This window comes from Phoca vitulina, unplaced genomic scaffold (assembly GCF_004348235.1).
Source record: "Phoca vitulina isolate PV1807 unplaced genomic scaffold, GSC_HSeal_1.0 scaffold1, whole genome shotgun sequence".
NCBI classification, from domain to species: domain Eukaryota; kingdom Metazoa; phylum Chordata; class Mammalia; order Carnivora; family Phocidae; genus Phoca; species Phoca vitulina.
The window spans coordinates 343,787-369,311 of record NW_022589704.1 but is presented as its reverse complement, the minus strand read 5'-3'; the positions used below and the strand labels follow the sequence as shown (position 1 = coordinate 369,311).

The 25,525-nt window shown below is 44.8% G+C and overlaps 1 protein-coding gene across 1 annotated transcript in view; it reads right to left on the bottom strand.

Annotated features, from left to right (window-relative positions):
- LOC116647154 (contactin-associated protein-like 4) overlaps positions 1-25,525 on the bottom strand; it is a 149,137-nt gene that overhangs the window by 1,376 nt on the left and 122,236 nt on the right. Inside the window, exons 16-23 of the mRNA XM_032428352.1 lie at positions 22,871-23,041; positions 22,059-22,277; positions 14,986-15,225; positions 10,085-10,309; positions 8,492-8,625; positions 7,565-7,652; positions 957-1,175; positions 468-539 (exon numbers count right to left, since the gene is read on the bottom strand). Coding sequence (XP_032284243.1) covers positions 468-539; positions 957-1,175; positions 7,565-7,652; positions 8,492-8,625; positions 10,085-10,309; positions 14,986-15,225; positions 22,059-22,277; positions 22,871-23,041 — 1,368 coding nt within the window. The remainder of the gene's footprint in view (positions 1-467; positions 540-956; positions 1,176-7,564; positions 7,653-8,491; positions 8,626-10,084; positions 10,310-14,985; positions 15,226-22,058; positions 22,278-22,870; positions 23,042-25,525) is intronic.

Sequence of the window (25,525 nt, the reverse complement as noted above, 5' to 3'; positions counted from 1 at the left end):
ACTATTAGCCTAATGTTTTCTTCATAAAAACAACCCACAGTGATGTGTGCATTGGGACGGTACCTAAACCGCGCCACGCGAAGCTCCCCAAACACACCACAGACGGAGAATGAGGCCCCTACTACATCTCCACGACCCCGAGCAGAGGCCAGCTTGGGTCCACGGCCCGAAAACCCATTTCCTCAAATTTGCTGCACACCCTTGGGGAGCCGGGGGCCTGTTCGCAAGGTCAGACCTCTGCATTGTTAGATGTGTTTACAGTAATTCCTTAATGGGCCCCCGATGAAATCATCAATTACATATATGGACAGTCTCCTATGGGGCTGGCTTTGGGAAGATGACATCAGAGAAGGTCAGACTCCCCAGGACTGAGCTAAACAGGCAGTTCCTGGGAGATAGGAGAGTCTGGATCTTCTGCTAGTGTAGACACAGCCTAGATCCCCGCGGCCGGTGAGCCAGGAACGCACCTCCAATCAGTGCCGAGTGTCCGTGGGTCTTGCCAGCCATGGGTCTCCCCTCCTCCACCACGCCAGGACGTTCTGCAGGGAGAAAGGAACACAAGCCTGAGAGGAATTATCTTGCAAAAGTGGAATTTGTGTGGTTTTAACTTTAGAATTGTCAGTCTGCATTAAGAATGCTTTAACTGGATGGGGTGCCTGGGTGGCTCAGCCCGTTGAGCGTTGGGCTCTTTTTCGGCTCAGGTCCTGGACTCAGGGTGGCGGGATCGAGCCCGGCATCAGCTCTGCGCTCGGCGGGGAGTCGACTAGAGAGTCCCTCTCCCTCTGACCCTCCCCCGCTCACACAAGCTCTCTAACGTATATTAATAAATAAAATCTTAAAAAAAAAGAAGAAGAAGACTTGGTCAAGGGAGCTGCGGGTTGAGATTTCAGGGGCCCCTGCTGAGGGCAGGCCCACCCGGCCCCGGGGGCTCGCTGTGGCCGGCACAGGGCGCGCACCTGCTCCCACGTGCGTGTGCTCTGGCGCCGCGCTGCCTCCTCGTCCGGCCCCGCACTCCGACGAGGCCACCGGCCCCTGCACCGAGGCGCGCCCGGAGCGCCCGGGGTGCAGCGCAGCCTTCAGCGGGGCCGCGCGCTCGAACTGCAGGGCGGAGAGGCAGCCGGAGAAGCCTCGAGCGCCGGCCTGCTTGGTGTCCTCATCCACGTGGCCGCCGGGCTCTGCGGGAGACAGTGCGGTTAGTGGGGTACGGGTGGTGGGCGGGCGGTTAATGGGGCGCGTTTGTGGGGCGTGGGGAGTGAGCGCACGTAGTGGGCACGGTATGGGGCAGGGACACGGCAGGATCTTTATTTAGCACGTGTAGGTCGTGTCTCCAAGCAGTTTGTTCTTACCTGAAGGTTCGCTGCTCCCGGCTGTGGTCCCCCCTCCTCATCCCCGGGCTCCCTTCAGTTTACAGATGAGCATCAGAGCAATCCTCTGGGGGCTTCCTCCAACACCTCTGTGGTTTGGCCAGTGGTTGCGGGTTTCTGCTCGAGTTCCAGCATCAGCAGGGACTCAGCTGTGCTTGGGGTCATCGCCGACTCTGCAGCTGGAGTCCCCACAGCTTCTCCCAATTCAAATCTCGTTCTTCCAAGTGTGCGCAAGCGGCGCCTGTCCTTCGGACAGCTCCATGTTGCAGGGACAGTGGTGGGTGTTCTGCCCTCTCTCTCCCTCTGTCAGAGCCCCTGGGGTGTGGGGTTGTATTTCCGGGATGTGACACCCTGGCTGGCAGCATCGCTGCAAAGATCCTCAGCTGCCTCTGCTCTGGATGCATCCTGCCGGACCCCTGGAGACAAGTTCAGGCCCCTCGGTGTTCCGGGACCCACAGCCGGGCCTTCTCCGTGCTGGTCCAGGTTCCCTCCAGCTGAGGAGGAGATGCCCACAGAAGCTGGCTCATCCCCACCCTGCCTGCTAGCTCGCCAGGCTGGCCTAACAGTCGTGCCACAAGAGGACCAAACAGGCATCTTCCCTGTGGATGCCCAGAGCTGCACCATGAATGTTTTCTTTAGCTTTAACCATTTTCATCCTTAATGTGTCTTTTGCGTGTGCACATACCTGCCCTATATGTGTGTGTTTTCAGAGAAATGTGCACACGAAGCTCTGCTGGCCATCCTCGGTGTCGTTTGCTCTCCTGAGAGACCAGGCTGATGGCAGGTGCAGTGGGGAAGGGCCCCAGGGAGGGAGAAGGGGGAGTGGTGGGCAGTGATCGCCTGCTAGAGTCGGCGAGAGTCAGGGCTGGAGCATGGGCGTGGGGTCCCCGGCATTTACTCTGCTCTGTGATTTTCGGGAGAACTGGCTGCGTTATTTTAAATTTTGCTATTGTACAATCTTCTCTCTCAAGAACAAACTCTAAATCCAATTCTTGAGACAAAATCAAGTTTCTGAAATCACAGGTTGTAGAACTCCCAGCCAGTTAGATTCTTAGGTAGTTTTGCCTGTTTATCAGTTAGCCTTGTATTTCCTGAAAGCAGCAGCTCCCACTGTTCTGAAGAACAAATCCTTCCAGGAAAGGTCTGGAAGAAAAACCAGGTTCTAGGCCTTGGAAGTCGTGTGGAGAGCGTGCCCTGGGAGGAGCGTTTCTGGAGCGTGTGATTACAAAGGCGGCAGCTGAGGCTTCCGGCGTCCCCTCTGCCAAAGCCAGCCAACAAAAGACTGAGGGGTTCCACTCACGGGCATTAAAGCGGAAGGAAAAAATCGGACACGAAACACACACACACAGGGCGCCGCCCTTCCCTGTTAAGTCTGGAGACGGGCGGGCCGTGTCTGCGCTGCCCCCGGCTGGGGACCCTCAGGGGGTTGCTGGACACTGGTCACCTTCTCTTCTTGATCAAACTGAGTTCCCTTTGTCCAGGTTCTCCCAGCTGTGCACTGAGAATATTACACTTTTCTCTGTGCATGTCATACTTAACGGGTTCAGGAAACATGGCTGTCCCGACGGACCTACGGTTAAACGGAGACATGTGGAACGCATCAGAGTATCGTTCGCTTGGAGCCATGAAACTCCAGGGACAGTAGGCAGATTATCTCACAGTTCTGAAGACCTCGGGTATCTGTTATCTCAAATGGCTAGCTGTTTATATTATAGGATTTAATCTTTGAGAAGAATCTTAGAAATAATCTACCCTGATTTTTACTTATTCTGTGAAAATTTAGATAATCCATGGAAGCACCTGTCACTGCTCTGAGTGCTCCTAACAGCCTCTGAGGCACGGTTTTCCTGATTATCCCATTTGACAGATAAGTAACCAGAGCCCAGGGAGGGCAGGTAGCTGGCCCCACACCAGCAGACAGAGGAGCTCGGGCTTCCCGGCCACAGCTCCCATTTGGGCCGAGGAGCCCGGGCGAAGTCCCTGTGCCCAGGGCACACTTTCAAGTCCATCCTCCACATCCTGGTGCGTCCTCTCCATGGGGTTTCTTCTGAAGGAGCTGACGGGGCTCGGTCGTCTGCAGCGTGCAGGAGGCAGGCTCCGTGGACACCTGAAGAGGCAGGGTCGGCGCCTGCTCACAGTGCCACACACCGCCATGGGGCGCCCTGGGCTTGGAGCGTGACCGTCCTGGGCTGGGACCGCTGCAGACCGCATTTTCTCATTACTCCAACCTCCCGGTGGGGAGACCGCCTTCCCTTCCGAAGAGTTAGTCTTTTGTTTGTTTGTTAGATTTTGCTGTTTGTTTTATGGCTCACGTACTCAGCATGGACAGGATCCTGATGACCGACGTTCCTCAGCGTCACCTACTTAACACTCCGACTAAGGGAGAGCGTTTTCAGAGCTTCTGTGCGTCACGTGCACATTCTTGATCATATTCAGAGCTATAAAATCTGAGCTCTGAAGAGTTGACTTTTAAAGGCTTCTTACTCTGAAATGATCATATGGAATCTGAGAAAATGTGACCAGAGCGCGTACCATCAAGTGAAGCCCGTCAGAGAGGTAACACTTAGATGCGTATTTTAACCAATGAGGACCCTGGACGGTTCTGTCCGGGGTGCCCTAGCGCGCACGAGGATGACTCGGGTCGCCGGATGGGGACACTGCCACTAAAATCCACACTGGAGATGCTCACCCAGTGTTGGCGGAGGGTATGGTTGAAGCAGGAACTGCTGGGCTCCGGGAGAAACACTGGCATCTCCCCTCGGTGTTGGACGCGTCTCTGGGAGTGAGTGCCCTGTGGCCCACCCCGGGAGCCCTTGTAACGAGGCCCCTCGTGCTGCCCGCCCAGAACACAGAGCTTGCAGAATGCTTTGGAAGTTTTATTAGGCTTCTGGCAAGACAAATCTTCAAATAAAACTATCAAGATGTGGAAAGTGTCATTAGACCTTGGTCAGAATCTGTGCCCTCGGGCATATGGTAAATGAATTTTTATTTCAAATTTCATGACTCCCTGTTGCTTCGGCTGTAAACTCCACTGCTTGGCCTGAGCGTCAGCCGTACTTTAGGGCCTGAATAATATGCTGATGGACATGGAATTCGTGTGGAAGCATCAATACGTTCTGTTCCGCCCCAAAGTTCTTTACCCACGGGATTGAAGGGATGTACTGCGTATTGCTTTCATTCACTGCGCTCCGTGTGACCTGGGCCACAGGTCAAACAACATTTTGCTACGTCACGGGGCCTCTTTGTCCACCAACTTCAATGTTGCTTTTGAACATAAGGTGTATTTTATCATATGGTTTCACTTATTTGTGGAACATAAGGAATAGCATGGAGGACATTAGGAGAAGGAAGGGAAAAATGAAGGTGGGGAAATCGGAGGGAGAGACAAACCATGAGAGACGATGGACTCTGAAAAACAAACTGAGGGTTCTAGAGGGGAGGGGGGTGGGAGGATGGGTTAGCCCGGTGATGGGCATTAAGGAGGGCACGTTCTGCATGGAGCACTGGGTGTTATACGAAAACAATGGATCGTGGATCACCACAACAAAAACTAATGATGTATTGTATGGTGACTAACATAACATAATAAAATTTAAAAAAATAAAAATAAAAAAGTGAAAAAAAAACCCTCTTGTCAGCGTTTTTAAACAATGCTTAACGTGTATGAACTTTGTTAACGTATTTGCATACTCCCTGTTTGAGCTTAGGCTGTGGAGTTTTGAGGACAGGAATTTGTGTGCTTGGGGCCACGTCTGCATAGTGGCTGCAGTAATGTATTGGAGCGAGGCGGTCAGTACGTGCTCTCTCAATGGGTGATCGCTCCGCTCACTGGAAGAAGACTGCCTCCGTCCCCCCAAGTGTGGAAAGCAGCAATTCAACAAAAATTCGGCCCGGGCTCGGGTCGCAGAACCTGGACATCTCTGGGATTATCAGCTGCTCACTTAGTTCAGGCAAAACCAGTAACTAGCCACAGGGCCAGGGGACAAGCTCAGTGGGGCACAGGATGGGGCCTGGGTCTGCTCCACCTCCCACACAGCGGGGTCCCTGGGGTCCAGACGGCCCCCAGCTGGGGCTGTCGAGCAGGAGAGGGTGGGACAGTCCGTGGGCTTTTGATTGTTTAGGATTAAAGACGGATTCGGTGCCATAGTTTTGAAAATGGAATAAAATGCATACTGCTATCAGGGAGGAAATGAAAGTCCACGTGTCAGCCAATCTCCCCTCTGCCCTGCGGACTGAGAAGGACAGGCATCCCACACACCAGTGGCCATGTGCCCCGCTCGACCACGCCAGCGTCTGACGGATGCCCCAGTTCCAGCAGGTGCAGAGCTGGGCCTCACCTGCCCTGCCCCCCCTCAGGAGTGCTCCCGCCTCCCCTCCTCTCCCTCTCTTTGCTGTCAGTGTGGGTCATGGCCAGCATCTCCGACGGGGCCCATCTCCCTCGCCCCAGCAGCAGGGTCAGACCACGGACTCAGCAGCGCCACGTTTCATTGGAGTAAAGTCTGTTCTTGGATTGTGGTGCCCACAAGGTCCTATGTGGTCTGTTTTCCCCGACCCCTGTCCTGGAGCCCAACACTCAGTCACATCCAGCCCGAAGCTGTGGGTGACTCTCCCCTTCTTCAAATGTTTGTCCACTTCTCAAGTCTTCTGCAGTGTGGATGCTGTGTCCACGCTGCAGTGTCCACGCTTGTCCTGTACACGTGCCCTGTGTCCTGGGACCCTCCTGCTAGGGCGTAGCCACCCTGGGGTGGGGGTCTTTGACGCGTGCTGACCACCTGGGATGCTCTGAGGTCAGTCAGTGATCGTCGGACTGTGGGCTTGGGATGAGAAACAATGACTCTGCTTAGTCGTTGGTGTGTTCTGTGGGAGGCCCGGCCCTGTTCCCGAAGCGTGGGCTGGACACCATAGGGCTCCACACGCAATCTGCTTACCCGCTACGGGGTCATCAGCGTTTTAACCAAGCGTTCAGAATCACCAGTTTAAATCAACTTTGTCATTATAGATTTATTTTGAAATTAAGTTTTATATGTATGTATAAAATATATGTGCATTTATGTAAAATTTGCCTTCTCATATAATGCAAGTTTAACTGAAAAATTATATATATATTATATATATATATATATATGTAATATTCAAACCAGGCTCTATCTATCTGGCTCGGTTTGGATTTTCAATTAAACTTGCACTGTATAAATAGGACTTTTCACATGTTACTTTTCTTCTATTAAATAGAACAACCTGTTAGAACATTACAATTCATGACATTTTCCATGTTGACTGAAGAATGGGAATGCATCCTTTTAATGCCCAACGTAGTGTTGGAAAACATATTAACTCATTAACACAGAGTTAAAAACCTAGCTATCATCCTTTTCAGTGATTTATACTTTTATCGTCTACCCATATGTACACTCGCATGCTCAGGACTTTGAAATTACATATGAGGAAAATGTGAAAGACTCAGGAATATAAATGCAAAGGAGGAAGCGATGAAAAAATCATTACCTTGGATAAAGTCTATCCTGTTAGTGCCAAAACAAGACGAGGGATAGGAAACAAACTGGAGAGCATTTCCCAAAGTAATACGTGAAAATACATGGTGTTTACAGTTCATAACTAAAAGCAAGCCTTCCTAAGTCTTACCTGCTTTCACTTGAATACCTGGGGACAAGGCGGGGATGGAAAGCGTGCCCACCCAACCCCTAGATGCCCCTGCTCTGCATTGATGCCCAGGCTGTGGCCGAGGAGACCAGGCTGCATGAAACCCTCTTCTGGCAAGCGTGGTAGCCAGGCAAGGAGCATCCGTGCACCACCGCCCGGCCACCTTCATGAGCACACGGACCACAGACGTGTGCTCTCTACAGACCCCCTTACACGTCATCCTGGGTAGGGTTCTGGACCTACGGACTCTGTGTCTGTTTGGACCAATATCCTTCTTTGAGGTCAGAAAGTCTCCACAGTCCTTGTGCTAATGACAGAACAAGGGACAAGAGTGTGTAGCTGTTCTCAATGCTGTTTACTTGCTTGTCTGTGGGAAGTGTGTTCTCATGATTATGGGCAGCCCAGATCCAGTAGGATTTCTGCCTTGATCGGCATGAATGATCTAATGAAAATAAAACAAGGAGCTTGCTTCTGTGTTAGTAGCATGACTCTGTGACCCAGGGAGGGGGCACAGGGTGGGGAGCCCTGTGTCTACTTGCCTAAGATCTTGCCCAGCACGAGGGATTTGACGGCGTTGAATTCTGTGCCAGAGGACAGGCTCACTTGGCTCCGGGCTTTCTGGTCCACCTGCCTCACGAGAAGCAAACACCAACACATCTGTCAGTTGTCAGTAACATGGCAAGAAGCAAAGGGAGGCCGTGGAACGGAAATGACCCACTAGAAAAGGAACGTAGGGTTACACCTGAGGGAAAAACCCCATGTTAAGAAACTCGTCATCCGACAGTGAAGTGCTAGTTCATGAGCAATTTTCATGGTGTCTCAGATCTCCATTGCCCACCCCACCCCCTGCCCCCTGTGTTCTGCAGGGTCCTTATCGCTTCCTGACACAAGATGAATGACCTGTATTTGGTAGAACCCACAAAAAGATGCAAACATCCAAAGCTTTTACATATCTCAAAATAAAACCTAAAGAGTAAAAGCCAAAGTAGGTTATTCCACGTAGAGAGCAAATTCACTAATGTTTTTCTTCAAAAGTGCTGACAGTATGTAATTTCACTTACTCTACAATGACTCAAGTCTATTTTGTTAGTTATGCACATTTTATTCATAATTGTATTTTATATAAATCATATCCTTAATTGTCATAACATTTGTACTCTTGTGGATTCCCACTGGAGAATCATTTACAAATACTCCACCTGTTACCATAGACAATATTTCATAACAAGTCAATTAAAATAAATGAGGGAAAATCTAAGTAATTAAATTTTATACTGTATTTGGCAGGTTTCCATTACTAAATAAATAAAAATCCTGGCCTATGATTTCTTGTGTGCAGCACATGAGAGATTAACATAGAGAAGGAAACTTTGTATTATGCTTCATTATCAAAATATTACTGTAAGTGACACATAGCAGGTGGGGAAGTAGGAGGTTAATTACTGTTTGGCTGATGATGCTCTTACCTCTACGAAGACCACTCCTTCCTCTCTGTTGATCTTCATGTGGTGAAGGTGCCCATCCGCCATATTCTTGAAGTTAAAGTTAAAGACGTCAGGATCCTGATGTAGATCTAGCTTGTACCTAATCTGCAAACTCCCTAGAATAGAAAAAAATAGGATGTTTAAACAACAAAATGTTTTAAAAGCTGCCTTTCTATACTCCAGAGAAATGATTATTATTCTGTTGCTTCTAGGAACAACATTTTGCACTTTGAGTCTGTTCACAGTTCATGTGAAGTATCTGGCTGGTCTACATTCTGATGACACCATTTTTAACTCAAGATAAAGTATTAATAAGAGTGCTCTTTCCCACAATTCTCAATTCTCTGAAAGAAAGCACCCACTCTATCACATGCTAATGTCTGAATTCTGCTCCATCTTTGCAAAAGGAGCATTAAGGAATGCTGAAGCTTCTGTCTTCCTAGTCTGGTCTTCTTATTTCCCAAATCCGAAATGTGAGTTACAAGAGAGTGTGGTTGGTCCTGGGAGCTATCATGCAGCCAGGGGCTATTGGAGGCCTGAGGGGCCATGGAAGATACTACACATGGTGAGGCTGACCAGTGGGAAGTGAACTCGACCAAAGGCACCCTTAGGGTTAATTCTCCTTGCTTTCTCACCGGTGGGGAGCCCACTGTGCCCTTCCCAGGGCTCCTTCATACGAGATGATGAAACGTTCCTGCCATTCAGGTGGTTTGTAGCTTAAGTCTGCCACCATTCTTACTTGGGGTCATATTTGAGATGCTTGGCAGCATGTTGTTTATTTTTGTTTTTATATAAACAAATCTATTTGTTTATGCACACACTGGAGGTTTTATTTCTAAAATCTGCAGGCATGATGCAGAAGTGAAATACAGTAATAAGCTCTTTGTAGGACACAAGATCCCCATGGCTCAGTGTGACCTGCTCCACAGAGGTGCAGCTTCATGCTTCTACCTGTCACGTGGGCTCTGCCCAAATCCTGCCAGCCAGAGAGATTTGTAAATTTTCCCAGATATTGAATTAGTGCCCTGACTTTCTATTTGAAATGCCTAAAGCTGTGCTTTATTTCCCCACTGGAAGCATAGTTGTTGGCCGATTGGTCTAATTGTACCTTCCATTTTCAAGTGGATATGGAAAATTTAACTTCAGAACCACGGACAGAGTAAAAACTAAGGTTTATCTGGTGCTCATGGACAGTCATTTTTGCATGATCTTACTGTGTTAACACCCACCTTAATTCTTCTTCCCTTTGCTTAGAAGGAGGAAATATTTTCTACATATAACTGGACACATTATACTTCCAATGAAGAGCTTCCAGTGATAATAACATTTCTGTTTACCTGAGATATGCAAATTCATCAAAAATTTTCTAGAAGAATCTTAATATAATTACTGAAATGATACATCTGAAACAATATTTTTGTAGTTCTGGAAAACAAAGCAAAATAAAACAAACTGGCATTTGCAGAGTATGAAGGTTTTTCCTCGTTTCCAGCCTGAGAGCCTTGGACACTGAACAGTCCACCTGCACAGTACTGATGACACAGTTTACGTTTCTAACACTCAAATGAGACTCACCGTTTTTGGCCAGGATAACAGAGAGGTATTCATCGTAGAAGGAGTCCACGTAGAGCAGCAGGCTCGGGGTTTGCAGTGTTTGGAAACTGAATGTGATCATCTCTTTAGCTAAAGTCATGTCCCCATGAAATGAAGCAGCATGGGGGCTGGAGTTTGTACTTAACGGATAAAATTCATGAAAATTGTAAGTCACTGAGGACCCAGCTCCAAAGTGTGCAGAAATCTCTGAAATGATAGGCATATGTTTATGTTAGAAAAGATTGAGGGCTAATTTTAGGTATACTTATGGACATTTGAAGTATTCTAATTTCCAGGACATTTTAATCAATAAAAGAGCAGAGAATGATGTAACAAGCACTCACACATCTCAGAAATGAATAGCACGGTTGGTTGTTGGGGCTTTAGGGCAGCCCTCAGTAAGCGTGAGCATTAAAACTACCTCTGCTCCTTCCTCAGTGGAACGTGGCCTAAACAGGCACAGACATCTGCTTGAGCTGTTTCGTTCCTGCATTTTCCTTGGTGTTAGTCTTTTGCTTTGCAGGTAGCAGTCTCGCCCAGCAATGATGAAAGATGGAAGTGGAAGGCCACTTGCCCACCAATGACCACCAACAAGTGTCAGCTCATATCAATATTTTACAGGAAAAGGAAAGCTGTGTCGGTGGCATCACTGTGAATTTGAGAGAGGGAAGTGGTGCGGGAGCCAGAAACTGTCCAAGATCCTCCTTAAACAGTTTATGAGAGTATGTCCTTGGCCTTCTACATAAGATGGGGCCCTACATGTATGTGTGCATGTGGTTGGGGGCAGGACATGGGTGGTTTAACTATTGGGAGTCTGTGCATCTCCATGGCCACAGCAGGTGCCCCCCTCCCAGCATGGCCATCGCATCACCACCTCACATACCCACTCCCAGACCACCTCAGAGTTGTTTCCTGCTCACTCACGAGGTCAACCTCTAAGGTAATGTTTGCTTGCAAGAGGACCTTCAGATGGCACTTAGTGGATATGGATACAGAGCCATACAGAAGGGGAAAAATACCTTTTTAGTGGAGCTCAATGAGGTATAACTAGGAGCAATAAACACACCCACTTAAAATGTAAAATTTGCAGAGTTTTAGGAGATGAGCACACACAAAGCAACATCCACAGTCCATATTCAGAACATTTCCAATTTTCTTCTGCCCTTTACGCTTCTTGGCAGTCAGTTTCTTCCTTAGGCCCCATGCTCAGGCAACCACTGATTTGCTTTCTGTTACTCTAAATTAATTCTGGAATTTCATATAAGTGGAATCATACATTATGTTTTTTTATTTTTTATTTTTGCCTCAAGTTAATATTTATATATAGTGTGAGTTAAGTGTCAACCCATTTATGGATTCTCTATTCTTTTCACTGTAACTTATTCTTTTTAAAATACTTTGGAAATCCAAGGCCTTATGCATTTCCATATAAAATTTAGAATTAATTTACAATTCTGCTGAAATTTTGGGGGAAGTGCTGAATCCATAGATCAATTTGGGGATAAATGATATAGTAATAATAATGAGTGATCCAGTTCATCAACATGGCATATTCATCCATTTCTTTAGATGTTAATTTCTTTTAGTAATTTTCAGTGTAGAGATCTTACACTTATTTGTTCTATTTATCTGTAAATATTTCATTTTTTTGGATTCTATTGCAAATACAATTTTATTTTTAAATTTGTCCCAGTTGTTCATAACTAGTACATAAAAATTAAGTTGAATTTTATAATACTGACCTTGTATTCTGTGACCTTACTAAACTCCCTCATTAATTCTAGCAGATTTTTATGAACTTTCTATATTTTATATAGATAATTATATCCTCTATGATTAAAGAGAGTTTTATTTCTTCTTTCTAATATGTACAATATTTATGTCCTTTTCTTGTCTTATTGCAATGGCTAAGACCTCAAGCATATTGAAAAGAAGTGATGGGAATAAAAATCTTTGCTTTCTTCAGTCTCCTAGGGAAAACATTCTGTCTTGCACCACTAAATATCTTAGTGATATGATGTTAGGTATCCTTTGTTGGGTTGGGAAATTTACCTTATATTCTTAGATTTCATAGTGAATTTTGTCAAATGCATTTTCTGTATATTTTGAAACTTATCTGTTTTTCTCTTTTATTCTGTTGATATAATGACTTTCTTGAGTTTTTTTTTTTAAATTTAAATCAGCATCATACCTTTTGGATTAATCCCACTTATTCATATTTCTTTTCTATTGTTTGATTTGATTTGCTCATTTGGTATTAAGTGTTTTTGTGTCAGTATTCATGAGTGTATTTCTGTAGTTTTTTTGTTTGTTTGGTTTCTTGTAAAGTCTTTGCTTGATTTTAGTGTCAGACTCAGAAGGCTCATGGATTGCACTGGAAAATATTCTCTCCTCCTGTTTGTCCTCTAACAGCCTGCATCAGACTGGAATTATCTTTTCCTGTAGAAATTACTAGCAAATACCTTCTGGTCCTGGAATTTTCATTGTGGGAAGATCTTTAATTAGAAATTCAATTTCTGTGGTAGTTGTAGGTTATGAAGATTTTATATCTATTATGCTTTGGTTTGGTAATTTGTGTCTTTCAAGAAATGTGTCCATTTAATATAAGTTGGGAAATTTATTGTCATAATGCTGTTCATAATATTTCATTGTTATTCCTTTAATTTTTGTAACATCTGCTTTGGTATCTTTTATTTTTAACATTTATAATTTGTGTCATTTTTCCTTTTTTCTTGAGAATCTAGTTAGAAATTTCTCAATTTTAATGATCTCTTCTATGAATTAGCTTTTAATTGCATTGATGTAGTTGTATAATGCTAGTGATTTCAATCATGATTGCATTGATTTTTTTTGTCTGTTTTTTATTTCATTAGTTTCTGCTTTATCTTTATTATATCTTCTACTTTCTTCAGATTTCATTTTGTTCTTTCTTTAAATTCCTAAATTGGAAACTATGTAATTGATTTTATACCTGTATTGTTTTCTAATAAAATAAAGTCATAAATTTCCCCTTAAGTAATACTTTAGTTGTATAACTCAAATTTTAATATGGTATATTTTTATATTTAATTAAAATATTTTTCAGTTTAATTTATGAGTCCTTTGACTCAAAGATTGTTTGGAATTAAAATATTTAATTATTGGTATTGTCAGAAGATTTTGAGACTCCTCAAAATTTTTTCATTTTTTCCCCCTCTATTCTTCCAATTGAATGATTTTTTATTGTCTTATTGTCAAGTTCACAGGTTCCTTCCCCTGTTGAGCTCATCTGGTTATAATTATTTTTTAAAATTTCAGTGATTGTATTTTTCTGCTCTAATATTCTTATAAGTTTTTTTATATGGTTTTCATTGTTCTGTTGAAGTTGCATATCTGTTTATTTGTTGATGACCTATTTTCTTTGTTTCTCTGAATTTTATTCCCTTTGATGAATATGTTATAATCACAACTTGATGTCTTTGTCTGATGAAACCAAAATAAATAAATAAATAAAATTTAAAAAAGGCCCTCTTCAGAGTTAATTCTTATTAACTACATTTTTCCCCCTGAATATGCAACATAATTTCTTGATCTTTTTTTACATGTTCAGTACTTTTTGAAAACTCGACAATGTTGATAACTCATTGTAAATGTTCTTAATTTTGTTGGTTCTTGTTTCTGTTTTTCTGTGGTTGCTGCTGCTTGCTGTTTGTTGCAGTGGACGGACAGCATGCCTGTACTCCCACTTCAGTCCTGTCTCCCTAAGCAGTCATCCCCTGCATCTCTGCAGTTGGGCCGCCTCTGGAGGTCTTCCTGAGTCTGCACAAGTGGGTCCCCGCCAAGGGTTTAGGCAGGGACCACGTGCAAATCTGGGGGCTCATCCACTCTGGTCTCCTTGCGTCCAGTGCTCGGCTTCCCTTCCCTGCAGCTGAGCTGCTGCCCTGGGGCTCTGGGAGCAGAGCTGGTATGGCCACTTGACTCTGTCAACGTGACTGCAAGTGCCCAGTTGGATTTTACCTGGGAAGGTGAAACATGTCCTGGAATGGGGGTACTGATTACCATCACACATTTATCTTCAAATATCGCTTCTGTGACTGTGCTCTGGCCATTTCCAGGCAGCTCATTCTTTTGAAAATCAAGAACTGATCCAATTTGGTTTCCAAGTTTGTGCTCCAAAACCCGGAGGCTTTTAAGGTCAAAAGGCAACAGCTCAGAGATTCCCGAAAGGAGGCATTGGAATTTATTTTGGTGATAATGGATTTTATTTAGATTCTGTGAGTATCTATGAAAGTATAAACCTCATAAGTACATTCCAAGAATTATGTCTGTGCTACAATTAGCGCTGTCATTTCAACGAAATGAGAGGCTTGTGACCTCTCAGAATGAGACTAAAAAGATTCTGTCATTTTCACTGTAACAAGAGGTCATCAATAAACCTCGGAGCAAAATGTTTAAGAGGCTCTATTTCAGCCATCTTAATATAAATGGGAAATGTATTTATTATGCCAATAAAATACATTTTTGGAGGAAAATTCTTCCCATGCAACTTGAAGCCACTACTTTAAATAATAATATTGAAATAAGCAGGGCTGCACAGGACAGACTTCTAATAACATATTATCTCAGAGCACAGGCATGAGGTAGAAGGAATTAGGATGCACAGGCAGCATTTCAAGAAAATCACAGAATTGATGTTAGATTTCACAGTTGTTGGCCCTGGCTTTTCAAGAATAGAGTCACATTTCTTTCCAATAAAATGAGATTAGCTGCCAAAAAGTGATTTACAGAGGAATTTAGGAACTGAAACACATTCATCAAACAGCGGCACAGAAGAGGTTTCATTCAGGATTTACACTCCCCAGGCCGGCCGGCTCCTTCCCGGCGGCGCCCGCACTCACACTCACCCTGTGCGCAGAAGGGCCCTGAGAAAGCGGAGAGCTCGCAGTCACAGGAGAACCCCTGGGGCCTCTCCTGGCAGCGCCCTCCGTGGTGGCACAGACTCCCGTAGGTGCTGCAATGGCCCGGACAGCCGGGTTCCACCCCCGGGGTGACCTGTGCCCTCTCCTCCAGGTCCAGCGCCTTCCCATTCAGCTGCAAGGCCCGGATGCACCCCAGGAAGCCTCTCTGTCTGGTGGCCGTGCCTCCTGAAACAGAGCACAGGACACGGTCCAGACGCCGTGCAGGGAGGGCTTCACGGCAAGTTGTAAAAACTGTGACTTCTCCAACACGTTTATGGACAAGTGTAATTTTCAAAATGTAAATTTCGACACAGTTGGGAGATATTCAAGAACACTGAAAAAAATTTTTTTTAAAACTTGACTTTGCTTAATGTTTATTCTAAATGGATTCCTTGTTAGTTAACTGAGCAATTTATTTTTAAGTTAGTCTTATTAGAATATAGAACGGGACTTAACAAAACATCAGTATTATTGTAATGATGATAATGTAATGTGGTGGACATTGATATGATTAGCTAAAATGTAATAATTTTTTGGGGGGCGCCTGGAGTCCCGGGATTGAGTCCCACATCGGGCTCCCTGCTCGGTAGGGAGCCTGCTTCTCCCTCTTACCCTACCCCCTCTTGTGCTTTCTCTCTCTGTCTCTCACTCTCTCTCTCAAATAAATAAATAAAACAAAATTTTTAAAAAAATAAAATAAAATGTAAGAATTTTTTTTTAACATAAAAACCCAGATGTCCATTTATGGCAATAGTGGAATAATGGGGACTGGGTTTGCTCTCCCACCTTGAAAATAACTTAAAAAACCAGAACAATGTGAAACAACAGTTCTGAAGGCACTGGGCTTTGGACATAAATGGCGGTCACCCCCGGGCGCGAGAAAATAACAAGCCAAGCTCTCCCATCACCCCAGCTTTCTGCCTGGGGAGTTTGGGGGCCGATGTCACTCGGATCCTCAGATGAACTCTGCAGGTCTGCAGAGGGTCCCACCCGAGCAGTGAACTCAGCACTCTCCAACACCTTCTGTGAGGAAACACCGGAGGCCAGGCAGGGGGTGACTCAGAAGCCTGGAGGGTGTCCCACAGGACTGAGGTTAGGGCTGGGCTTGGGGTTAGGGCTAGGGTCAAGCTCCAGGGCTCCTGCAGGACAGTGGGATACTGTCTGCTCCTAATAGTCACCAGCAAGCCACCAAATTCAGGAGGCATCTCATGCAGAAGTTAAAATTTTTTGCCTCAGTAATGAGAAAAAATTAATCCCAGATTAACTCCAGTACTGAAAAAAAAAAATCCTAAAAGGCAAGACCACCAAAAACAATCAAATTCTTTCCATGTACATTAGTCTTGTTCCAGACCAAAGCTCAAGAACACATAAAGGAATACAAAATGTCCAGTGTCCAACAAGGGGAAATTCACAAGGCCCAGCATCCAACTTAAAAAAATGGCAGACATACGAAGAGGCAGGAATTAGTGAGCAATCATAAGAAGAAAACCCCATCAAGGGAAAGTCATCCAGATATGATATAGATGATAGGATTCACAGATGAGGCTATTAACCCAATTATTATGACTGAATTCCATGTGTTCAACAAACTAGAGAAACTGTTGAACTTTTTTTTTTTTTTTCAAAAAATGGAGTATATTGGGTGCCTGTGTGGCTCAGTCGGTTAACTGTCTGCCTTGGCTATGGTTATGATCCCAGGGTCCCGGGATTGAGCCCCACGTCAGGCTCTCTGCTCAGCAAGGAGCCTGTTTCTCCCTCTGCTTGCCGCTCCCCCGCTTGTGCTCTCTCTCTCTGTCAAATGAATAAATAAATAAAATCTTTAAAAAACATGAAATATATTAAAAAGACTCAAATTGAACTCAAATTTTTGATTAAGCTTCAATTTGAAAAGAAAATTACATTAAATGGGATTAATGACAGATTAAGTTTAGCAGAAGTGTCCATTTTAATTTCTCAAGATTTTTTCATTTCCCTTTTGATTTCTTCTTTGAATGATTGGTTGCTGAAAAATATGCTGTTTAATTTACACATATTTGTGTATTTTCCAATGTTTCCCCCTTCAGCAAAATATTAGCCAACTGAATTCAGGAGCACATGAGGAGGCCCATGCATCATGATCAGGGATGGTTCACCATCCGTGCTTCAGTCAACGTGGCATGCCCCCGATAGAATGAAGAATACAAACCACACGATTACCACAATAGACATGGAAAAAGCATTTGACAAAATTCAACCCCCATTCATGATAAAACTCTCAACAAATTGTACAGAAGAAATTGCCTCAACATAATAAAGTCTACACAGGGCTAGCCTACAGATGGCATCATGTTCAGTGATGAGAACCTGAAAGCTTTTCCTCTGAGATGAGAAACCACCCTCACCACTTCTACTCAGCAGAGAGCTCGAGTCCCAGGCAGAGCAATGGGTGAGATAAAGAAATCAAAGGTATGCCAATAAGAAACGAAGAAGTAAATTTGTCTCTGTTTGCAGATGACATGATCTTATATATAAAACCCCAAGGATTCCACCAAAAAACTTAGAACTAATAAATGAATTCAGTAAAGTTGCAGGATACAAAATCAACATTTAAACATTGGTGTGTTTCTATATTTTAGCAGTGAACTATAGGGGAAAATTGAGAAAACAATCCCATTTACAACAGCATCAAAAATAATAAAATGCTTAGGAATGAATTTAACCAAGCAAGTGAAAGATTTATACACTGAAAACTATAACAGACTGATGAAAGAAATTGAGGATGACACAGCTAAATGAGATGATAGCCCATGTTCATGAATTGGGAAAATTAATTGTTAAAATGTCTATACTACCCAAAGCAATCTACACATTAGATGCAATCTCTACCAGAATCCCAATGGTATTTTCACAAAGACAGAAAAAAAAAAAAAAAATCCAAAAATTCACATATACCACAAAAGACTCCAAATAGCCAAAGCAATCTTTAGATCATCCCTTCTGATTTCAAATTATGTGACACAATAATCAAAGCAGCATGGTATTGGCATAAAGAGAAGTCAAGTGACTAGTGCAGCAGAACAGAGAACCCAGGATTAAACTCACACAGATCATACGTACTCAAATAATCTTCAACAAGGGCACCAAGAATACAAAATGGGGAAAGGATGGTCTCTTTAATAAATGGTGCCGGGAAACTGGATATCCACATGCAAAAAAAAAAAATGTAATTAGACTCTTATCTTACACCATAAACAAAATCAACTCAAAATGGATTGAAGACTTAAGTGTAAGACTTGAAACTATAAAACACCTAGAAAAAAACATAGGTAAAAAAATCCTTGACATTTGTCTTGGCAATGATTTTTGTAGGACACCAAAAGAAAAACAGTCAAACTAAAAGCTTCTGCACAACAAAGAATCAACAAAATGAAAAAGCAACCTACAGAATGGGAGCAAATATTTGTAAAACATATATGGTAAAGGGTTAATATCCAAAATACATAAGGAACTCCTACAACTTAATAGCAAAGTACCAAATCACCTGAGTATATAATGGGCAAAGGTTCTGCGTAGACATTTCTCCAAAGAAGGCATACAGACAGCCAACAGATATATGAAAATGTGCTCAACCTCACTCATTATCAGGGAAGTGCCAAGCAAAACCACAATGGTATATCACCTCACACCTGTTATGATAGGTATTACTGAAAAGACAAGAAATAACAGATGTTGGTGAGGATGTGGAGAAAGGGGAACCCTCTTACACTGTTGGTGGGAATGCAAACTGGTGCAGCCACTCCGGAAGACAGTATGGAGTTTCCTCAAAAAGTTAAAAATAGAATTACCATATGACCCATTAATTACTCTTCTGGGCATATATCCAAAAGAATTTAAGTCAGTATCTTGAAGAATTATCTGCACTTTCATGTTTATTGCAAATTATTTACAGCAGCCAAAATAGGAAAACAACTGAAATATCCATTAACAAATGAATACCTCACACTATATATGAAAATGTGGTATATTATTCAACCTTAAAAAAGAAGGAAATCCTGTCATTTGCAACAGCTTGGGTGAGTGTGGAGGACATTATACTAAATGAGATACAAAACAAGAAAAACAAATACTATCTCATCTCATTCATATGTGGAATCTAAAATCATCAACTCATGGAAACAAAGTGTAGAGTGGTGGCCGTCAGAGCCCAGGGCAGGTGGGGGAGGGTGGCAGGGCGGGAGGGAAAGGAAATGGGGAGTTACTGGTTGAAGGGCACAAAGTTTCAGTTATGAGAGATAAATAAGTTCTAGGGATCTAGAGCTAACAACACTGTTTTGTACCCTTAACATTTTTAAGAGGTTAGATCTTAAAGTAAGTGTTGTTGCCATAAAAATAATAATAAAAAGGGCAGGAGGAAACTTTGGGAAGTGATGGATATGTGCATGTCCTTGATGGTGCTGACGGCTTCATGGTGGGGACTTCTCCCCACACTCATCAAGTTGCATATGCTAAATAGTTGTACACTAATTATAAGTATCTATAATGCAGCCATAAACAAAAGAACTCCTGCCATTTGTGACAATGTGGATGGACCCTGATGGCATTATGTTGAGTGAAATAAGTTAGAGAAAGACAAATATCGTAAGACCTCACTTATAGGTGGAATCTAAAAACACCAAATTCACAGATCCGGAGAACAGACTGGTCGTTGTCAGAGGCAGGAGGTGGGGGTGGGGGAATGGGTGAAGGTGGTCAAGAGCTACAAAATTGCAGTTATAAGGAAGCCATGGGATGAAAGGTACAGCACAGCAGCTGTAGGTAACAACACTGTATTGTATATTTTAAGGTCCCTAAGAGAGTAGATCTTAAAAGTTCTCATCATAAGAAAAAAAATGTAACCATGTGAGGTGACCGATATTGACTAGACTTACTGGGGTCATTCTGTTGTATATACACAAATCAGTATGCTGTGCATCATGGACTAATACAAAGTTAATGTCAATCGTATCTCAATAAAGTGGTAAAAATGTTGCCAAGAACATTTTTAAAAATTAAAATTAAATGTTAAAAAAATTCATCCTAGAAAAAGCTATCCAGGGGCGCCTGGGTGGCTCAGTCGTTAAGAGTCTGCCTTCAGCTCAGGTCATGATCCCAGGGTCCTGGGATCGAGCCCCACATCGGACTCCCTGCTCTGTGGGAAGCCTGCTTCTCCCTCTCACGCTCCCCCTGCTTGTGTTCCCTCTCTCGCTGTGTCTCTGTCAAATAAATAAATAAAATCTTAAAAAAAAATTAAAAAAAAAAAAAAAAAGAAAAAGCTATCCATAAAGCAATGATAGCATCTAACATCAAGGTAAATAAGAGATTGGATATCATAAACTACTCTTGAGTTTTCCCTTGTATGAACTCTGAGCTCCAAGACAGTAAACCCCACTGTGGAATCTGAAGCAGTGAGATCCCCCAGCACGGTCACTCTCCGAGATGCTGACATCATGTCACCACCACCAGCTCCGAAGGACTGGGCACATAAACAGAGAAAAATAAACCCTCCATTGCTATACTTAACTATCTTTTAACATATCAATCATACCCTAAAAGAGTGGTATAAAAAATGAAGCCTTGAATCCTACTTCACACCATATATAAAAATATTTTTTATATAGATCATAGACCTGACAGCAAAAGTTAAAAGACCAAAAGCTAAAATTATAAAATTAAAAATTTCTAAAATAAAATGTAGGAGAATTTCTTCCAAACATTGATTTCTCAGAGAAAACTCAAGGAGCACTAACTACAAAAGAAATCTTTGATGAACTGGGCTTGAAGGTTTTTAATACAAATACAAAAATACAAATCAATATTAAGACTTCTGCAAATCCAAAGATGTTGGTAAAAAGTAAAAAGCAAGCCTCAGGGGGTAGTAACAGTTGTGATTCATGTATTCAATAAAGGACTGGTGTCCAGATTATATACTATTCAGGTTTTGGCCATGTGACCACAGTTCAGGTGTCCCGTACAGTGCCTTGGGCATAGAAATTTCAATAAATATATCTCCAATAAAATAAAATTGTAGGGGTGCCTGGGTGGCTCAGTCTGTTAAGTGACTTACTTGATCTCAGCTCAGGTCTTGATCTCAGGGTGTGAGTTCAAGCCCCACATTGAAAAAAAGTAGAAAAGAGCAAAAAAAATTACACAGAAAATAGTAAAAATTATGTTTCTCAAATGTCAGGGTAAGCTTCCTCTTTTGGGTAGGAGCCTGTAAGATTCGCAGGAGGTTTGTAGGGATCCTGGGAATCTAGTTCAAACAGAAGCCTGGTTGATATTTCATTAATAGTTGGTGATTATTTTTTCCCTTGTTGGAGTTTGTAATAAGTAAACAGCATCCTTATTTATTTGAAATGCACGGAATGGTCACAGGAGGGCTAATCCCTCTGTCTTATCGATCCCCCAGTCACAATAAGGTCATTCGTAAACAACACAACAGAAGCTGAAAACCAAGCAACCCAGTGCAGTGGGAGACCCACACGGGGCTTGAGCGGAGCAGTGATAAACGGGGAGCCGGAGGGGCCGGGAAGGAGGTTGGGGATGCCCACAGAAGGGGAGGGGGTGTCAAGATGTGTGGGGTGGTGGCCACCCCTCCTGGTCTCTCTCTCGCTGTTTCTGGGGGGCCCCGGGGTGGGGGCCCAGCACTCAGAAGTGGGAATCGCTGACGTTCACCTCCCGCTGGGCACAGAGTGCGCAGAGCAGCGCCCACCGCGTGTCCCTCGGGAGCCAGTCTTGGGCAGTGCCCGGACCCTCTGGGGCAGCGAGCTGGCTCCTGCGTCCGCACTGGGGACAGAAGCTCCTGGTTGCGTGCTGGGAGGCTAGGATGCGGCATGCGCTGCCCGGCCCGGCAGCGGGAGCCTGAAGGTGCCTGATGGGGCCGACAGAAGCGGCGGCAGGCACGGAGCTAATGTCCTGGCCTGGCCTTACCCGTGCCCGCCCTCTGGGGTCACCCACCCCACGGCATGCGCCCGGGGCTGGAAAGGGCGCCAGGCAGCACTCACCCACAAACAGCTGGCTGTTGAGCTGCAGGCGCACGTGCCCATCCTCAGGGGCCGCGTGCGTCCCGGGCGGGAGCAGGTCCACCTGCAGCCAGGCCTCCTTCGTGTTCCTTTCAGCCCAGACGAGGTGCCACCGGTCGTCATTGAGGGGGGCGGGCGCCTGCACTGTGACCTCGCAGGGCCCGTTCCCCACATCGAAGGAAAAGGCCACTTCCACTGGGGCTGGAAACACGACACATGGGGAGGTTGGCGCCGTTTCCCAGACGGGCCTCAGGGACACAGGGAAGCAGGGCCCCCGCCGACCACAGGCGGAAGAGTATCTTTCCAGGTAGACCAGAGGGCAAAGGTATGTTGTACTTGGGAAAATGATTTTTAAAAATTAGGTTCAGAATGTGCTAATTCACTTTGATTTGTACTGGACTGAAACCATAATTACATGTGTAGGAAAACTATAAAACGTGTGGATTTTGTGTAGAACTTGGTCCAGACCTTCACCCATTTTATAATGTGAGAAAGCTGTGGGTGCACTGGTGGTCTGTTGCAGGTTATTTGGGGTTCCAGTGAGCACTTTGTGGAGGAACTAGCTGAACTCAGACCCTGTCTACACCCAGACGAAGTGTTCTCAAAATGAACCCTGCGTGGACAGGTACTTCCCGAGGGCTGTCAGGTGTACCATCAGGCTCCCGCCGGGCGGGGCTCATAGAACTGCAGGACTGGACTGAATCTCAGGCTGGAACTAATGGATGGAGGGACGAGGAGCGTCCAGGGCTCCTTGACCAGTGGTAAGGGCCCCACAGAGTTTTCTGGAAACTTACAACGTAGCTCCAGGCTGATGAAGTCTGTGATCCCCAGGTTCTCTAAGAACACCCCGGATGAAGCTCTTGTCTTAAAAAAGAAGGACACGTCGGCGCTGAGCTCTGCGTGTAAAGTGGGGAAGTGAAGGTATGAAGTTTCTGTGTGGAAGGAAGCAGAGTTCCAGAAGGATCCTAGGAGACAGGAGGGAAAGGTCACACAGAGCAGCCGTGTCTGGTGTCCTGGCTGCTGGTCTCCTGAGCGAGCCCATAGGATGCCTGAACGAGAGCTCAATGGGAGTGGGGTCCGTGAAGACCCTCCCCTCAGGGTGCAGGAAAGAGCGCCTGGCAAACCGTGTCCATCTCCACACCACCTACGAGGGAAGTCCCCTCTGCATCCAGACAAGTCAGTCTGATAACGTCCTCCATACTTTATTATCAAACCTTACCTGCTCATCATTTGGAATGTTAAGCATGTACATAACTGAATTAAAAAAAAATCCTGCAGAAATCCAAGGAGTTGCCCATCGTAACCCCACGGACCCAGATGGTTGAAGGGCCCCAGCCTGGCCTGGCTCCTTCCCCAGAGCGCACACTCCCACCCTGACTGGGGCCGCGAGGAGGGTACCCCTCCACCAAGCCTGGAGGTGGTCTCCCTGACACACACTTTCACCTGAGCCCTGATAAGGTGAGTAGAAAGTAACCACCCACACTGGTTTCTGCCTCGGCGATCTCCTATCGCTCAAAGTCAATGAAAAATAATAGCCTAAAACCTCTCAGAGACAAAAAGCACCTTCCCAAGGTTTAGCACTTGGACAGAAATGAACTTTGAAAGACACATGATCCTATGATGCGGTGCGACTTGGAGCCACCCTCTGGTTGGGCTTCTCTTTGCACTTTTCTTCTGAGTTTACATGTCCCAGCCTCCCTCTTAGCTGGGGCTGCCTCCTGTTGGACCTGAGGTTGGGCATGGTGTGCAGCCTGGGCCGGTGATGACCCTGAGTCCTGGCTCTGAGGCCACATACCTGACAGCATTCACGTCTAAATTGCTTTTCCTGGAGAATGAGTTCATGCACAGGGTCAGAAAACAGCCACCCAAAATACCTCTCCACCCCGTGTCTGGAGGACAGAGGCAGTCCCTGCCGGCCTCTGCACTGTGTGTATCCATCGGGCATCACTTCCTGCCAAGCTGGTCTGCTTTGCAGCTTTCTGGCTGGGGGTGCTGGGCAAATCAAGGAGTCAGTTCTCAGGTTTTCCTGGGACTCACATGGAGCCAACAGCCCATTTTGCTGGCTTTTCTGTGGAGACACAGTTTGGAGATGTTTTATTTTTCTTTAGAGCATAATTTGCTGAGGTGAAGTTTCCTCTGTACCGTTCTTCTCGGGGCCAGGTCCTGGTCTATTCTAGGATGGAGATGCTGGGTGACTGTCGGTCACAGGAGTCCCTATGGCCACACGTGGCAGGACCACACTGCTCTTCCAGTTGAACTGTTAAAGAAAACTGACTTGGGATGGCACCAAAGAGAAAAGAAGGACTCCTCCCAAACACGGGCTGACTGGTCATCAGGAGCGTTTGACCTTAAAATCCCAAATTAGAGAAAACAGTTTTAAAGGGTTGTCTTTTGAATCAGTATTCAAAGGGGCACCTGTACCCCAATATTTAGAGCAGCACTATCAACTACAGTCAAATTATGGAAAGAGCTCAGATGTCCATCGACAGATGAATGGGATAAAGAAGACGTGGTTCATATACACAACAGAATATTACTCGGCCTTCAAAAAAAAAAAAAATGAAATCTTGCCATTTGCAATGATGTGGATGGAACTAGAGGGTATTATGCTGAGCGAAGTAAGTCAGTCAGAAAAAGAAAAATACCACATGATTTCACTCATGTGGAATTTAAGGAACGAAACAGATGAACATAGGGGAATAAAAAAGAGAGAAGTAAACTAGCCACCCAGGTGCCCCAAAACAGACTCTTAACGATAGAGAACAAACAGGGTCGCTGGAGGGAGGTGGGTGGAGGATGGGCTAGATGGGGGATGGGCATTAAGGAGGCACTTGTGATGAGCACTGGGTGTTGTATGTAAGTAATGAATCACTAAATTCTACACCTGAAACAAAAAAAAAGTGTATCTTTCATTTCATTTCAATTTTATAAGTAGATCAAAGAGAAGCTTGGGGGACTGGTTTAATCTAGTAGATTAGAATCTGTCTCCCCTGGGCTACACATTTCCACAATGACCAAGTCGGAGGGGAGCACTTCTTATCTTCTGCGTGGCTGAAGCCTTTGAACTAATATTGACACTATTTGGTCACTGTGCCCTTATTGGTGGAACTGGACAAGTTGACCCACTGCCTGTTGCCTGCACTCTCGGGGGCCAGGGTCCTCTGTTCCTTGGGTCTTCCTGTACAGAGATGGGGTCCAGGAACCCATGCGCGGGAGCCATGAGTTGTGCGGGAGCAGACCTGTGCATGCCCTGCTCTGGGGGTTTGATGGGAAGGACAGTCATCCACCCAGGAAAGAGTCACATTATCAAGTGAACCTTACAGGTAGGGATTTGATAACAGGTTTGCTTGAAGGCAACCTTTATCTCGTGTATATAACTGATATAACTGCATGTGTGCAGGTGCACCTGTGTGATACAGAACGGTTACAGGTGCACCTGTGTGATACAG